The sequence below is a fragment of the Schistocerca cancellata genome, chromosome 6 (genome assembly GCF_023864275.1).
Source record: "Schistocerca cancellata isolate TAMUIC-IGC-003103 chromosome 6, iqSchCanc2.1, whole genome shotgun sequence".
In the NCBI taxonomy this organism is placed as follows: Eukaryota; Metazoa; Arthropoda; class Insecta; order Orthoptera; family Acrididae; genus Schistocerca; species Schistocerca cancellata.
The window spans coordinates 509,156,212-509,174,319 of record NC_064631.1 but is presented as its reverse complement, the minus strand read 5'-3'; the positions used below and the strand labels follow the sequence as shown (position 1 = coordinate 509,174,319).

The 18,108-nt window shown below is 42.6% G+C and overlaps 1 protein-coding gene across 1 annotated transcript in view; it reads right to left on the bottom strand.

Moving 5' to 3' along the window:
* The window catches only part of LOC126088406 (uncharacterized), a 992,980-nt gene that overhangs the window by 923,733 nt on the left and 51,139 nt on the right, over positions 1-18,108 (bottom strand). Inside the window, exons 3-4 of the mRNA XM_049906546.1 lie at positions 14,187-14,374; positions 12,552-12,629 (exon numbers count right to left, since the gene is read on the bottom strand). Of these exons, the coding sequence (XP_049762503.1) occupies positions 12,552-12,629; positions 14,187-14,374 (266 nt within the window). The remainder of the gene's footprint in view (positions 1-12,551; positions 12,630-14,186; positions 14,375-18,108) is intronic.

Here is an 18,108-nt window from a genome sequence, read left to right as displayed (position 1 = left end):
ACCACGCAGCTTTCCGCGCATCCGCAGCGCTGAAACCGCATATCATTTAGTAATCACGAAAGCGTTGCGGAGATGATAAATAAACTCGAGTGGAAGACTCTGCGAGAGAGACGCTCAGTAGCTCCGTACGGGATTTTGTTGAAGTTTCGAGAACATATCTTCAGTATATTGCTCCCTTCTATTTATATCTCGCGAAGAGACCATAAAGATAAAATAAGAGAGATTCGAGCCCACGCAGAGGCATACCGACAATCTTTCTTTCCAAGAACAATACGAGAGTGGAAAAGAAGGGACAACCGATAGAGGTACTCAAGGTACCCTCCGCCACACACCGTCAGGTGGCTTGCGGAGTATGGATGTAGATGTAGATGTAGGTATAAGCAGCGCCTACACCCGCTTCTGGTTACTTAGAGTGTGGCAGTTTGCTGTACAACCAGTAAGAGAAAGTAGCCAGAATCTACCCCGAAACATTTTTCTGACGCTGCCAAGCTGCCAGATTCGCGCATGCACATAGCTGTCTGAATTAGAGTTGGGGCACACTTAATTTGACTCGTGTTTTGTTTGTAGCGCGTTTTTCAATCGTTTCGAAGGTATTGCAGTTCTCTTGTCGGATACTAATTTTTATCATCTGCTGGTTTTTTAAAATTGTTTTCTTATTCTAGAGTCGGCGACGAACACGTATGTTCTGCGAAAATGCCTAAGCCTGCAGTAGCCGCTGACGAAAGGGTGCGAGAATTAGAAATCGATGTTTTATATGCTCCCGATAAGTTAACAGTTTTTTGCAAATTCTGCAATATCAGAGTTTCGTGGGAGCATAAAGATTCTATAGTGCAACATGTGTAGACACAAAAACATAAGGACAACAAGTTGAAGCAGACCAGTTTCCCAATAAAGCGGTAGTCTACAATTAGTAGCAGCTTTGGATCTGCAAAAAGGAAGAAGAGCCATTGTGAATATCTGGCCCAAAGGACTGTAGAAACATTTTTGAGGGCCAACATTCCACCCCACAGACTGCAGAACGGTGGATGAACGAGTTCACTGAAGGTGGGCAGTGGTGTTACTTTTTTTATTTATTATGTGGCTACAGCCTGCCTCAAAATTATTTTGGTATATCTTCACTTTACGTGTACTCTCGATCAGTTCACAACTGCACAGTCTGTACCTTTGATATTTGATAAAAATATAGGGGGACCAGGGCAATTAGAACAGAAATTAAATACTTGCAAAGCTTCAAAAGAAAGCAACCTAGATATTTTAGTTAAAATTTATATTAATGCCCCGACTTCCATAATTTTTTCATCTTTGTATCTTGTGTCAGGAGAAAACCATTATTAATTAAAAAAATAATAATGTTAAGTCTGTAACTGTATGTTCCAAGTACCACATCTGTGGGTATTGGAACAGCGTGTCCGACTCCTTCGTACTTATAATGAATGTATGTATTGTAGGGCTGTTAGGGACGTACCGAACGTCAGTACTACATAGCCTGAAATATTCACCAAAATCTAATTAGTGAATCTTAAATAATGGATTTAATTTAGGCATAAAAGTTGACTGTTACAAATCCGCCACAAATTCTTGGTGCCTTTAACTTGCTTGGTTTACTGTTTGTAGGCCATTGTTCTAATAACCTAATAACCCGGGATTCCAATTACCCCGGTCACCCCTCCCCCCCCCCGACCTATTTTGCTCTTGTACAATATCATATTATTTTGAAAGATCAAATACCTAACAGACTATTCTTTTTAGGTGCTGGTAACATCCCACGTGTTAAAACAATGAGAGAGACTATTGTGCCTTCCATTAAACAGGAAAGGGAAACAGGAAATGGAACAGCTAGCAGGGAAAGATGTTACATCTGCCGACGAGACCACTGACAGAAGAGGCCGTTGTGTTTTTGCTGTTTTGTTAAGGAATTATACAAGCTTGGAATGAGCAGAAACTTTCTGTGACAACTGTGAACGTTCTCGATGCAGCGAACTAGACACAATGTGCTCCTGCTGTTTTGGGGGCTCTTCAAACATATAATATACAGTGTGATAATGTTACAGCAGTAGTGATTGACAGTGCTAGGTGTACGAACAAATGTTTCGACTCCTCGAAAACAATGATAATAGGTGATAATTTAATCCATGTTCAGTGTTGGGCACATAAAATTAATCTCATTGCTAACACTTATTCCAAAGAACTTAGTAAGTTAAATGCCATAATCAGTTATTTAAAGTTTTAACACGATGGAACTCTTAGCTCTTCACAGCCACTTAGTACCAGAATATTTTGAGGTAATGATTAAATTCTGCCACTGAGGTGATATACGAGAGCTGTTGAATGCAGACATTCAGTATATTATTTCGCTGACAGATAATGATGTAACTAGGCTTCTTGCAGAGGCCATGTTTGTTAAAAAACATGCCAGAGACTTGATGAGCATAGTTGTCTTCTTAGACACTTCAGAGCATCCAACTTCACATGAACTTTATTCAAAGTTGATGCGTCTTGAAATATGCCTCAGTATTGTGGGAAAAGGTATATTTGGCAATGAAACCAGTGAGGTTTTAGAAACGATAAAGAGGGAAGTGCTTCAGGCAGAAATTAAGGAGGGATAGAAGACAGCTGTACTGCACCTCCAAACGAGATTGTCGACTCAAGGACCACAGATCCACGTAAATCAGTTTTCAAAGCCTTGGATTCCTTTTTTTGGTCCAAGGACAATAATTCCCAATCCTATTAATTACGAAATGGCCAGGAGCTTGCAATCTGCACCTGAGATGAATGTTCTTAGTACTACAGGTACTCTGAAGGGGTATCAGTCTGTCCAGAATTTTTTTTTGTTCCAAATCAAATGTCAATGCAGTCGGGACAAGTTGACATAGTGAAATGTCTGCAGGCAACTGAAGTCGACAATCAGGAATTTGCAGCTGCAGCATTGAAAACTGTTTGGTTCCCGTGTTTCAATGTTGGTAGCGAGAGGCTGTTTTCAAACTATAATGAAGTACTGACAGATAGGCGGCACAGTCTCTATGAAGATAACATTGAAATAATGACAATGCTCTCACTCGGTAAACTGTCTGTAGAGTGAAGATGTTCTTGCCTTAGTGCTACTGTAGACCTAGCTTTGTTAGCTCGATGCCTTATTCTTCTTAAAAAACTATGCATATTTTAACTTTTTCAAATGTTGACTAGTTTATACTTCTCTGATGTAAGGATGAACTACAGTTCTTTTGCTTGAGGATGGATTTCTGCTTTGTCTATTTCTATCCCATTTGTCCACTTCTTGGTAAAATGCAGTACATAGAAAGAGCCTTACCCTTCTTTTCCTTCAGCGTTTGTCCCGCGTGCCTGCGGGGTCCACTATATGAGTCTGTTGTCTCCATTTCGCTGTGTCACGGGCTGCGTCTGGGTGGATGTTCACGCATTTAAGGTCTTTATGAATTGTATCAGCCCAACGTTACTTAGGTTGTACTTTGGGTCTACTGCCGACAACTTCAAGTGCGTAACCCGCCTTGGCAATAGAGTCATCACCGGCCCATAAAACATGCCCAAACAATCGAAGACGACTCTCACGCCTCTTGTCTTGGATCAGTGGAGCACCAAACTACGAGGTGCATTCAAGTTGTAAGGCCTCCAACGTTTTTTCTCCGGACTGGAAAGAGATAGAAACATGCACATTGTTTTAAAATGAGGCCGCGTTCATTGTCAATACGTCCCAGAGATGGCAGCACCGTACGGCAGGTGGAATTTTACCGCCAGCGACGAGAATGAGAACTGTTTTAAATACTTAAAATGGCGACGTTTTCCTTACTTGAACAGCGTGCAATCATTCGTTTTCTGAATTTGCGTGGTGTGAAACCAATTGAAATTCATCGACAGTTGAAGGAGACATGTGGTGATGGAGTTATGAATGTGTCGAAAGTGCATTCGTGGGTGCGACAGTTTAATGAAGGCAGAACATCATGTGACAACAAACCGAAACAACCTTGGGCTCGCACAAGCTGGTCTGACGACATGATCGAGAAAGTGGAGAGAATTGTTTTGGGGGATCGCCAAATGACTGTTGAACAGATCGCCTCCATAGTTGTCATTTCTGTGGGTTCTGTGCACACAACCCTGCATGACGACCTGAAAATGCGAAAAGTGTCATCCAGGTGGGTGCCACGAATGCTGTTGCATGACCACATGGCTGCCCGTGTGGCATGTTGCCGAGTAATGTTGACGCGCAATGACATCATGAATGGGACTTTCTTTTTATCGGTTGTGACAATGGATGAGACGTGGATGCCATTTTTCAATCCAGAAACAAAGCGCCAGTCAGCTCAATGGAAGCACACAGATTCACCGCCACCAAAAAAATTTCGGGTAACCGCCAGTGCTGAAAAAATGATGGTGTCCATGTTCTGGGACAGCGAGGGCGTCATCCTTACCCATTGCGTTCCAAAGGGCACTACGGTAACAGGTGCATCCTACGAAAATGTTTTGAAGAACAAATTCCTTCCTGCACTGAAACAAAAACGTCCGGGAAGGGCTGCGCGTGTGCTGTTTCACAAAGACAACGCACCTGCACATCGAGCTAACGTTACGCAACAGTTTCTTCGTGATAACAACTTTGAAGTGATTCCTCATGTTCCCTACTCACCTGACCTGGCTCCTAGTGACTTTTGGCTTTTTCCAACAATGAAAGACACTCTCCGTGGCCGCACATTCACCAGCCGTGCTGCTATTGCCTCAGCGATTTTCCAGTGGTCAAAACAGACTCCTAAAGAAGCCTTCGCCGCTGCCATGGAATCATGGCGTCAGCGTTGTGAAAAATGTGTACGTCTGGAGGGCGATTACGTCGAGAAGTAACGCCAGTTTCATCGATTTCGGGTGAGTAGTTAATTAGAAAAAAAAATCTGAGGTCTTAGAACTTGAATGCACCTCGTATTTCCTAATGCTGTCATTAGAAACGTGATCTAACTTAGTGAGGCCCGCTGTCCACCTTAGCATCCTCGTTTCCATTACACGTAGGCTGCGTTCTGTCTCAACTGTGGTCGGCCAGCACTCACAACCATACAAGGCGACTGGTCGGATGACAGTGCGGTAGATTTTTGATTTTAAATTATCTTTCATCCTGCGGTCGCAAGTGACTCCCGTTGTTCGCCACTTCATCCAGGCTGCCTGAGTTCTGGTGTTGATCTTTTCCGTGAGTCGGCCGTCAACGGTGATCGTGGAACCAAGATACTTAAACTTACTCACACGAGTCAGATCTTCACCATTAATCGTGGAGGTTCCCATTTCATGTCTGTCTGATGTCAGGTACCCGGTATTCTTGAAATTGAGGCGCAAACCGTGTTGCGTCAACCGGTCACTCCGTTCTTGAGTTAGGCTCTACAGATTAGATTTGTTTTCTGCGGCCAGCATCACGTCGTTAGCATAAAGTAGGGTTTTATGGTAATGGCCGGTGCAGGTAAGCTGTCACACTGTCCATTACAAGAATGAACAGAAGTGGTGATAATACAGAACCTTGATGGACACCGGCAGTGATGTCGAAGACCTTACTACCAGGTGTATATATGTGTCAAAAAAAAGTAGGAGACTACGTTAAAAAAAGTGTTTTTGTATTAAAAGACTGTATTACTGATGGGAAATAGAATTTAAAACTCAAAACTTAACGGAAACATATTATAAACTTTATTTCCAAGCAACATGTGAGTGAACACTAAAAAAATTAAGAAAATAAAATGTTGTAAATGTTTATAAATATTTTGTTACTTAGAAATACTTAAAAAATAATCCGGTGTTTGATTAACTGCTTCACTGATTTGGAGAAGAGGACCAAACAGCGAGGTCATCAGTCCCAGAGGCGTCCGGCACTATGTGATAATCAACAGTGTTCCCGCAGACGAAGGGGTTGAAAAGACATCACCAATATTGGTTGATGTACTATAATAAATATCACAGTCCATAGTGTGACATGAAACATCTGCTTAGCGAAGCAGATGAGAGGGCGTTCTGAGTATCCATGATGTTACAGCCTTAGTGTCTGCCTTGTCTGTCCATGATAACAGATAAAGCTGAATCATTGCATTGATATATTGTGCAGGTGTTTACGAGATGAATCTACCACCCCTTACGGCGGGATGTAGTCGTCAATGCGTTGAAGTCACGTTTTCCCGTGTCAAATCTGTCCTCCTCTTACGGCTACACATACGTAAATATTTGGAAGAATTGTAGTCTGATACTTTTCACGCGTCTGGTCAGATTTTGGATCACTAACCACAGTATCTTCATGTTGAAAAAGCATAAAGTGCCCCGAACAGTAGTTTGATAACCATTTATACCTGTATAGTGCCCGAAAAATTATGGTATGTTCACACATACACCAGCTGGTTGTCATTTTGCATGGCCTACCATACCTTCCCAGTAGCAAAATCGTCCGGGCACATCATCCTTATCACATATTTGTCCAGGAATAAAGGGCGTAATTGAGATTAAAGAGCCCTCGCTTCTTTTGTTTATGTTACATACGTTCTTGCCCAGCGTACGCCAGAGCAGGAAAAACTGACAAGTTTAATGTAGAAATGAGTAACTTAGAAGGGTCCAGCTAACTTGTACGAAAACATCACCTCAAACCCAGGTGTCTCATGCCCACAAGATGTCTGGATTTCGTCACCTCCATAAAATGATTTAAAGTATCAGTCTTCCAGCCAATCAGAATCGAGATCAGACTGTAGGTATTCTGCTCTTAGGATGTCGTAAATAAATGGATCGGTCTCCAGAATTAACCATGAGTGTTGCGTCATCAGACACTGATGTGACAGACACTGGCTATTGGTACATTCCCATCCATACTTTATCCTTCGAGTATCACTGGAATGATTAACTGTTCAATGCATGGTGCGTATGTTGGAGTCCAGTACCCAACTGCATACTGCTTCAAACCCTCGGTGCGCTTCCATCACTCAGAACCACTACAGCTGAGAGAGGTATGGAATGGAATTAAATGATTTTCATATACTCAAGTGAACATGTAAGTACCCTCATCCATCCATATTTTGTCGTATTTTCCTCAGTTTTAGGTGTTTTCCAATAATATTCGCGCTTTTACCAGGTTTTTCGCAATTTCGATTCATTTTACCCTATTACATGACTTTCAAACCACTGATCTCGACAGCGCCCGCATCTCGTGGTCGTGCGGTAGCGTTCACGCTTCCCACGCCCGGGTTCCCGGGTTCGATTCCTGGCGGGGTCAGGGATTTTCTCTACCTCGTGATGGCTGGCTGTTGTGTGCTGTCCTTAGGTTAGTTAGGTTTAAGTAGTTCTAAGTTCTAGGGGACTGATGACCATAGATGTTAAGTCCCATAGTGCTCAGAGCCGCCACTGATCTCGACGACTTGTCACGTCAACAAAACCTCTCACCGTGTAGATCTTGTGATGCTATCAGCCAATGACACTAAACCATGGTTTCCTATTTCTGTGTCATTGCTAAACCACGCCTCTACTACCCTGCGAGTGCTATATACTGGAGTATGAATGTAGATAGAGACTGAGAAGTACATTCATTCGGCGTTAATTGTTGGATATATACACCAAAGTATATCAGACTACCTCCATTATACCGATGCAGTTAGGTTACCTACATATTTATACCACATCGATCATAGTGCGGAACTTCCAGTTACGATTGAACATCTGTCTCTGTGTGGATGGCAGTCACAAAGTATGATTGAAAGATCACCCCACAATGTCTTTGACCAACCCTTCCTCCTACACCGTCTCTGATTTAATTTGGAACTGACGAGAAGTAGGAGGGTACTATACTCACTCCATCTGACGTCTAGTGAAGGAGAAGATTGAGCTGAGTTCCACGTAATCAATACATTATATATTATGCTTTCAGGAAGAGCATAACACGTGCTCCAAACGTGCACAACAAACCGGTACACTCGTTCCAACACCATAACTGCGATCTGTGGAGACTGCTCCACATCAATCGTACTCATGACACCAATCCAAGTACACACGATCGCTCTAGATGCGTGTGTGCTGACGAGGTTAGTACTCTTTATAGGTGTATAGTAGATATGAGCCTGAAAACATTTGAGAGTGTTGTGGCGATATAACAGACGGTTAAGAAGAAGAATAATAAGAAGAAGAAGACACGTGTGGTTTATGCATGACGAAATTAGTTTGAAACATTTTACAAAAACCACTTGTGCTATTAATTCTGGAGTATTGTTCTAGTGTTTGTAATCCATACTAAGAAGATATTTGAAAGAGATAAATGATCGTAGAACATAAACAAACACACTCCTAAGGTTACATGGTTCTGCACACAAACACTCTATAATACTAAAGCTGTGTAGTTTCGGATGTATTCGTGGTGTGAAATGCAACGCTGTCAATATTCCAATGCAGAAATTATGTATTTCCAACATCTGACAAAGTTTAAGATAGTAAAACTACTACCTTCTACACGAAAGACAAAACGTAGATTCTTTGTGGCATGCACTATATAGCTTTCTGGATGTGTATAACGCCCACTGTTCACAACCGACTTCGGTTTGGAAATAATGCTGTGCTCGCATCAGTTCTATCAACTGATCTTCAGCAACGGAAAATGCATGGAACGACAACATTTTATGAGGAAATAGATATGCGCATAGCAGCGGTGTTTGGCATGTGAAATTACACGTCATGTTCCACTAACTCTGTGAACAGAACATAGTCTCTTCCACAAAAATCATCTGTCAAGCACATGTGTACCCAGGGATTGCACTATCTCACAAATCTATGTCACTGACTTAGAATCACTACAGCTATGAACCTGAAGACTCGATTTATGTCTAGGATGTGGCAGGGAAGTAGAGTAGTTCGTATATATCTTCCTTCGTCTAGAAGAGGCGCAGAAATTTGTTTTCAATCGGTTTGGTGGACGTAATTCATCATACATACACTATGTAATCAAAAGTATTCGGACACCACGAAAAACACGTTTTTCATATTAGGTTCAAGGTGCATTGTGCTGCCACCTACTGCCAGGTAGTCCATATTAGCGGCTTCAGTAATCATTAGGCATCGTGAGAGAGCAGAATGAGGCACTTCGCGGAACTCACGGACTTCGAACGTGGTCAGGTGATTGAGTGTCACTTGTGTCATACGTCTGTACGCGAGATTTCCACACTCCTCAACGTCTCTAGGTCCACTGTTTCCGATGTGCTAGTGATGTGGAAACGTGAAGGGACACGTACACCACAAAAGCGTCAAAAGAGTACAGGCCGACCTCGTCTGCCCACTGTTGAAGAGAGTTGTAATGCGCAATAGGCAGACATATATCCACACCATCAAAGACCAATTCCAAACTGCATCTGGATCCACTGCAAGAATAATGACAGCTAGGCGAGAGGTGAGAAAACTTGGATTTCATGGTCGAGCGTCTGCTCATAAGCCACAAATCACGCCGGTAAATGCCAAACGACGCCTCGCTTGGTGTAAGGATCGTAAACATTGGACGATTGAACAGTGAAAAACGATGTGTGGGGTGACGGATCACGGTACACAATGTGGCGATCCGATGGCAGGGTGTGGGTATAGCGAATGCCCGGTGAACTTCATCTGCCAGAGTGTGTAGTGTACACAGTACAGTTCCGAGGCGGTGGTGTTACGGTGTTGTGTTTTTCATGGAGGGAGCTTGCACCTCTTATGGTTTTGTGTGGCACTATCACAGCACAGGCCTACACTGATGTCTTAAGCACCTTCTTGCTTCCCACTGTTAAGGAGCAATTCGGGGATGGTGATAGCATCTTTCAACAAGATCGACCACATGTTCATCGTGTACGGCTTGTGGCGGAGTGGTTACTCGACAATAACATCCCTGTAATGGAGTGGCCTGCACAGAGTCCTGACTTGAATCTTACAAAGCAGCTTTGGTATGTTTTGGAATGCCGACTTCGTGCCAGGCCTCACCGACCGACATCGATACCACTCCTCAGTGCAGTAATCCGTGAAGAATGGACTGTCATTCCCCAAGCAACTTTACAGCACCTGATTGATCGTCTGCCTGCAAGAGTGGAAACCTCATCAAGGCTAAGGGAGGGCCAACACCATACTGAATTCCAGTATTACCGATGGAGGGCGCCATGAACTTGTAAGTCATTTTCATCCAGGATATTTTTGATCACATAGTGTAGGTTGGAAGTCCTTTGCCGACTGTGGTATGGGGAGGTTTGCTGTTAACGATTACAGGCAGATAGGACTCTAAATCACCCACAGAAAACGCAGTTGTATAGGAGTCAAATGTAAGTTATACCACACGAGTGATACAGCCCTCCGGCCGTAGTGGCCGAGCGGTTCTAGGTGCTACAGTCTGGAGCTGCGCGACCGCTACGGTCGCAGGTTCGAATCCTGCCTCGGGCATGGATGTGTGTGATGTCCTTAGGTTAGTTAGGCTTAAGTAGTTCTAAGTTCTAGGGGACTGATGACCTCAGCAGTTAAGTCCCATAGTGCTCCGAGCCATTTGAACCATTTGATATAGCCCAAGAGAACAACGGAAAAAATGGTCAAATGTGCCATTAATGACCTACCACAAGATCTCTTTCTCTCTACAGTGCATCGTCAGTCTACCATTAAATCCTACCTTGTTACAACCCCTCTCAACCGATTAATCCGTCTACCCTCTATCATCCTTTAACGCAGAATCATGCAAATTTAGAGGCAGATAGTTCTCTTCCCTAGGAAAACATCCAAGACAACAGTCGATTTGCGTGTATTAGTATTACCTCAGTAGATATACCAATTACGTGAAACTGCTCTGTAAGATATTTGTAAGACCCTGCATGATTATGATTGGTAGAGAGTACAGAGAAGCACTTTGTAAATACTGTTTGTCATAGATTAGACCAGTTACACAGTCTTGCACAGGGTCAAACACGTGAGCCATTCTTTAGTTGTATACTGCATTCCCCAAGATGGTGATGCAGTGCTCTTTGGTTAAAAATGACGGAAAATGTATCGTAGTCACCTGTCCAGACACTTCAAAAATATAAAAATATCTATAAGGTGGCTAACAATAACTCTGGGATCACATATGTGTTTGTGATCCGACATAAATAAATTTATTACTCTACATTTAGCGGACACAGAACGGAAGTTAATTGTAGGCACATGTCCAGACACTTCATGAAAATCTAAAGGTGGTTGCCGATAACTTTGGGGTCGCACCTGGGTTTCTGATCCGGCGTAAATAAATTTATTACACTACAGTTGGTGGTCATCCACATTAAACAATCTACTCCAGCCGTATTAACGTTGTACACGGATGATCAGCTTCCCTGGTTCCCAGTGCTTCCATGTCATCTTTTTGTCGTATTCCTCGTGCTCTCACACACTCGTTTCATGTAAGAGAATTTTCCTGCACCAGGCAGCCATGTGAGTACTCCTTCATCCTCCCTCACTTTTCCCACATTTTGAAGTATTTTCTCTCAATTCACTTATATTTTCCGTCAAGTTTTGTAACACACACACAAATAGAGCAGTTGTGCTAGGTGTTGTCATCTATAATACATTTACAAGCAATTTTAGAATACGTGCCCAGAAGTTAGGTCATGACCACATGTGCAGAAGTCAGTAAAATTACGAACATTGATGGAAAACACCTATAATTAGAGGGAAAATACGCCAAAATGCGGGAAAATTGAGGGAGAATTTGGGAGTAGGTACATCTCTGTTTGATGCAGGAAAATTCTTAGACATGTGAATCAATGTGTGATGGCAAGAGGAGTACAAGAAAAAGTCGACATGGAAACACTGCGAACCAGGGAAATAATAAATTTTCGTGGACAGCGATAAAGACAACTGGGACAGATTGTTTAACGTGGATGACCACTAACTGTAGAGCAAAAAATTTATATATGTCGGAATACGAGTCTGAGCGTGATCCCAAAGTCATCATAAACTACCTTAAAGATTTTTATAAAGTTTCTGGACAAGTGCCTATGATAAACTTACCATCCTCATTACCTAAAGAGCAATTTATTACCAGCTTGGACTCCCCTAACAAGATCCTCACATGTTTTTGTCACACTACCGACTGTGGTGTTTATTACTGTACACCAACACATATCCGAGATGTCTTTCCAGCCCTTTTGTCCGCTGGAGCACTGTTGATTATCACATAGTGCCAGACGCCTGTACTTAACATGTGTTTGAGAGTGTCTTGGTGGGATGCATCAACTTCCAGAAGCGCTGTCTGTCCTAGAATCTGACTTCCTGGGAGACCTAAGTGTTAAATAATTTCTTAGGACTGAAGATTATCAAGACACCTAACTGGTGTATGTGGACATACCACAATTTTTTCTGATGCTATATGCCCTTAAACGATAATTTCACTCCTTGTCTGAAATGTATATGTGTTAGGGCATACAATTACTGCAGTCAGTATTCCATCATATGCACTCCACCTGCACAATGAAAATAGCCTAGAACAGGCTTCATCCCAATACTTACAGCATCCATTTCCATTTGACAGTGCACCATGCTTATGTGGATCTTCTCTCCTGTTTACCTGTAGGCTTTACCTGTAGATCCTGAGGTCTCCTTTCACCTTCATGTTGTAGTGGAGGAATCCATCAACATCCTCCTTCTGGATGCCAGTTCTGTGAAGCATCACACAGCACACAATCCACTCTTCAGAAAGGTCTTCAATTGTATGCAATTTGCATGGCCAGCCAACAGAAAACAACTACAGAACCCAGAACTTCAGGCCTTTTAGGGTCGTTGAAATAAACTCTCTATATTAATGGTTTTTACTGCTCCAAGGAGAAAATGGGTGAATGCAAGTTGCAATCTCCAACAGAAAGCCCAGATAGAGGGCCCTGTAACTCTGCCACCATGGGCACAGGAGGGATAGGGGAGAGGGTGGAGTGATCCTCACAAAACAAATGTACAGACATCACATGTACTGGCAAGGAACTGACACAGCCATCACATGCAGTGTTTCTACTTGTACCACTGATCAGTCCAATTCTGTGTCCCCTGCCTATAGATACTTCCTATGGACATCCACATTAACCCCTTTATCAAGGCTTTATCTGGATTTCGCTGGCCCCTTTCTGGGGACCACTTGGCTCATTGTGGTAGATGCAGGCTATGTATATGCAATTGTGTCACTTCCACTGCCACCATCTGGATCTTAACCAGGATATTTTGCTTAGAGGGTTTCCCAGGAATGATTTTAACAGATAACAGTCCCTAATTTACTTCCATAGATTGCCAGGAATTCTGTATGCATGTATGCAATCTGCGCAATGAAAATGTCCAGCTTTATCTCAATACTTACAACATCCATTTCCATTCGACAGTGCGCCATGCTAAGGCGGATCTTCTCTCCCATTTATCTGTAGGATCTGTATCCTCATTTGTGTCATGGATGCCTTCCATCACTTCCACTGCCACCATGCAGACCTTCACCAGAATATTTTCCTTAGACAGTTTGTAAATTTAACAGGAGCACATCAGTCCATAGAGTCCCATTCCACCCTGCTTCAAATGGCGTGGTGGGACATTTGTAAGCACTAATCTCTGCCAGTATCGATCAGTCACCCATGCAGTCTCTCTTTTTATTTCATCTTACCAGGGACACACTCACAGGCAGAGGGGTGGGGGTGGTCACCCACTGAGAGAAAACACAGATGCATGTTACATTCCCAGCTGACACTTCCAGCACATCAGCCCTCCCACCCCTGTTATGACAGGTATGCCCCACAACACCCAGTCTGGGCAAATATATGTACAAGGGGTAGGATACGATGGGTCTGAGCAACCATTTGGCGCCTCCTAGGAATGTCCATGGCAGAATTTCTTTTATTGATGGGTCGAGTCACAGGCACCACCTTAACCAACTTCGCTGGCAGGGAACATCATAACTAGCAAAAAATCTGTTACCACTGTTTGTTCCAGAAATACTGGCACCAGCAGCTGACAATGATCAGGTGCGAGCCTAGGAAATCTCCATCCAACCACTGGCAGCTCAACAGCAGTCCCATCCTGATGGACATCGATTCGCCACTTGGCTCTTCCCCCCCTGGGGTCGGAGGTTTCAGACGTCAGTGAGGCTACAACCACCTGCCTCCACCTCGAAACCTCCATCCTAGGGGAGGAGGGATATTGTGGCGCACCTACTGCAGAGTGCCGGTAGCCGAATGTCTGCTGACCCCTCAATTGCAGCGCCTTCAGCTCCACTGGAACTGCGGCAGGTCCAAGAAGTCTGCGAGTAACCCATAAGAGGGCTGTGAAAGCTGATGTGCGGATCAAGACTACGTTGTTCTTCCGGCACCCTGTCGAGCAGCCTTTCAGAAAGATACAGTACGTAGCCCATCAAAGGCTCAAGCTCACGCTGGGGCTGCAGAAGCCAGTGACATCAGCCAGGAACCGACGAAAATCACCAGAGCTGGCATCACTGTTGGCGTTCAGTCTGCTGTACACCACCACTCTTCAACCAGTATGTTGCGTCCACAGGGACCAGGCTGTGTTAGCTTGGCACGTCTGGAGTTTGTCTTTGTTTCAGTGACTGTAGCTGGGAGCATTAAGTTTCTCATTATTTGTGCTCAGCACGAACTTAGGGTACACGATGAGTGTGCTCCATAGCTGGAGTTTTAACTTTATTCTACCAGTTATATCCGCCAGCAAGGGACTTGATTACATATTTTCCAATTATTGATGTTTTGCAAGACTGTGCTGTTTACTACAGAGTTCAAGAATAACTCTTCTTGCCACAGTAAATTTTCTCAAGAAGTACTTAATGTCTATCTGTTAATTGATTAGTTCTGGAAGACACTTCAAGAAGTATTTTTAGTGTTGTTGTTAATATTTAGCTAAAGGCTCAGAACTGTGCTTATTCAATACAATTGTGTCTAAACAGTGTATTGAGTACGTAGTTGAAACAGGCATTACCAAAGGGTATATTGCTGTCAAGATACTTAGGCCTCTCTGAGAAACTTACAAGTTTATGAAACTTGTAAGTCAGTAGGTCACCTCAAGAACCTTAATGAAGTTTACGGATTCTCTGGTTATTTTAGCTTCTCCGTTCGACACAACAGCTCTGCACAGTGTTTTTTTTTACGTGTGTTTGACATAGGAAAATTGAACTGGATTGAGATTAATTTTGAACTTAGTTTCTTTCGTTGTCAGTCTTCTAACGGGGAAAAATTATCTAATATTGTTAAAAACATTCTTTTTTGCACCAGCTATAACACTTTATTTTCCGCCTTGTAACTATTTTTTGGACACACAACTCTATAATATAAAGAAACTGTCATTAGAGATAGCGATTATGTTCTATAGTGTTTTCTATATTATTCTCTGCTATGAAGGCAACTGATGTCTATTCATTGTTCCTGCCGTTGAATTGATTCAATGATGTTCTTGGTATCTTCAGTCTGAGAAGGTTTCATTGAACTCTCTGTGGTAATCTGCCCCAAGCAATTATCTTCATTTTCAAATAACTGGTGTGACGTACCTCGTCATGAACCTACCTACTGCAGCCGAGTCGTGGCCACCGATTACAAGTGCTCTCTCTGTATTTCCTTCATGACCAAACGACGAGAGCTCTACGGAAAGTAAGGCCCGATAGGTCACGAAATGAAAAGTACAGTGTTTTATCTGCAACAGTTTGTTATGCCTTTCAGCTAATTCTCTACAACAGTCGCAACTGCGACTTGAGACATTTATCGTAGAGTTGAACCAACTTTCCAAACCCCTCGTCACAGAAGGCAGGCACCTGTGCTTTCCACCACCTCTCTACTGTGGCCTGCAGCTAGTTGCCTGTCCCAGCGATTCATATGACCACAGATGAACATCAGAGGGAAACAAGCCGTGGCTTTGTGGTGGGTGATCACACACCTCGCTTCGGAAACGCTGCAGGGGCGACCACATTGGTCCTTCAGTGTGCGGCCGAGAAATATCACGAAGAAGGAAACAGATGACAGTTGTGTTATGTGGGGTACCTTGAAATCAGGCGAAACTTCTCAGCAGGCAGCCATACTTGGCGGGAGACGCTGTTGTTCCAGGCATCTCTAAGTACTCACTGTCTGCTAAGAACTGTAAAGAGCGACATGATGTCGATGGGCATGCTAGAGACACTGTCCTAAGCATCTGTGCAGAGCTTCATCGGATTTTCAATGAAGTTCCCATTCCGCAACCTATCGGACATTCCTTACAGGTATTTATTTAATAGAATAAATCTTACGATTTATTTCAGTTGGTTACCGTATCATATTTACATCTATGCTCTACAAACCACTGAGAAATACATGAAAGAGGGTTTGTGCCATTGTATCAGTGATCAGGTTTTCTTCCCAGTCCATTCGTGGAGGGCGGGAAGAGAGATTGCATAAATTATCATATCGTTTTAACTTAATTACAGTGTAACACGTAATTGAATACTTTATGTTCCACTCATGCTTGTGCTTTAGTACACGCAAAATCGGTCATCGCATATGTTAAATGGAAAATATGACTGAAATAAGTAACTACAACTTTTCAATAGTTGTCAAATCGCTCGACAGACATTATCAGTGCGCTTAAAGAATGAGCAATTTTTTGAACTCTCAGGATGTCCTGCGCGCCTCGTAGACTGACCATTACGTCACTTCATTGTCTGGCGTACTTGTTTAAGCTCTGTGTCTTGTTGTCGTACGGTGAGCAGAGGTCAACGTGTGAAAGAAAGATTTTTGTACTGCATAGTGTGGTTTTCGTTTTAGTTGAGAGGGGTACTTGTCAGTTGTGCTTTATTGTAATGACACATGATTATAAATATTATTAAAAAATAGTTAGAAAAAAGCAAGCAGGAATAGTGACAAATTTCTTGTGGATTCCAGGGTACGATGACATCTTTCATAATAAAGTAGTAGACAGATTAGCTAAGAGAGCAATGAACTTAGGTGAAATCCTAAATGATGGACTTTCTTGTCAACAAACGCTGAACTTGACGAAGGAAAAAGCTAGAAACGACTGACAGGCGCACTGGGATTCGGTCAAGAAATCAAAAGCAGCACAGTATGTTCGGCTGCAGCTTAAAATAGAACTACCACCTTGATTTACTGAATGGAATAGGAGCAGACGATTCATAACAATGATTACGCCCATGCGCTTAACCATCCTGAATTCTCAACTCGCCTTTTCCGAACCGGATTGAAGGAAGCTCCAGTATGTGATTTATGCAATGAAGGAGACATGATTCATCTACTGCTATCGTGTACCAGATAGAAAACACAACAAAAATCATTTACCAGTACACTGTTTAACACAGAGATTTCTCTTCCAACATCGTCTGCAGTGTTGTCAACCCAAAGACTGCACTAGTTTTAAATGTTATTTTCAAGCACTTAAATATGTGTGACCCAACTACTTAGGTACACTGTGTACACAAGTGTTGATTTTTGTGTCTTATGTATTCCTTTTTATTATTGTGGTTTAATCATTTTATTAGTGGTTTAAATCGGTGTCATGTATAAATGATTTATTCAGAAAGTGAATATTTTTGTAAATAGTAATTCAGGAAGTGTGTGGTAGAATAACAATTAAGAAAGATACCTTGAATATGTGATGAATGGCTGCACGGCGATGGCCAAATGCCAATGAAAGATTTAAAAAAGAAAGCAGAGGCCGGATCGAAGTGCGCCGAGAATAAAATGGGCTTTTGTCAACGGAAAATACCCTGACTGCAACCAAGAATATTTCCAATATGACACACAGCGCCTATGGGCAAGATGTGCACTGCTTTGCAGATATTTTCGCTGAGGTACAGACACAATGATAAGTGGGAATAAGAAGTGAAACTCAGTTTATCTGTAATTTATGCAAAAAGTACTCAAAAAGTATTTCTGGGCAAACCCCACGATTTGGTGGGTGGACTGTAGGTCTAGCTTTTAGAATATCTGAAAAGGAATATGATGGACACTGTTGCATTGTGGCATTCCTTACCAGCGGAGCATCGTACTGAAGTCGTACGTAAAGCATTTAAAGGGAGTACAGAACTAGAAAAAGACTGAACAAATGGAAGGAGGATTAAAAAGAAAGGAAAAGAAGAAAAGAACGAGAACCTATGGAAACGGGAACCAGGAAACGACAACAAAA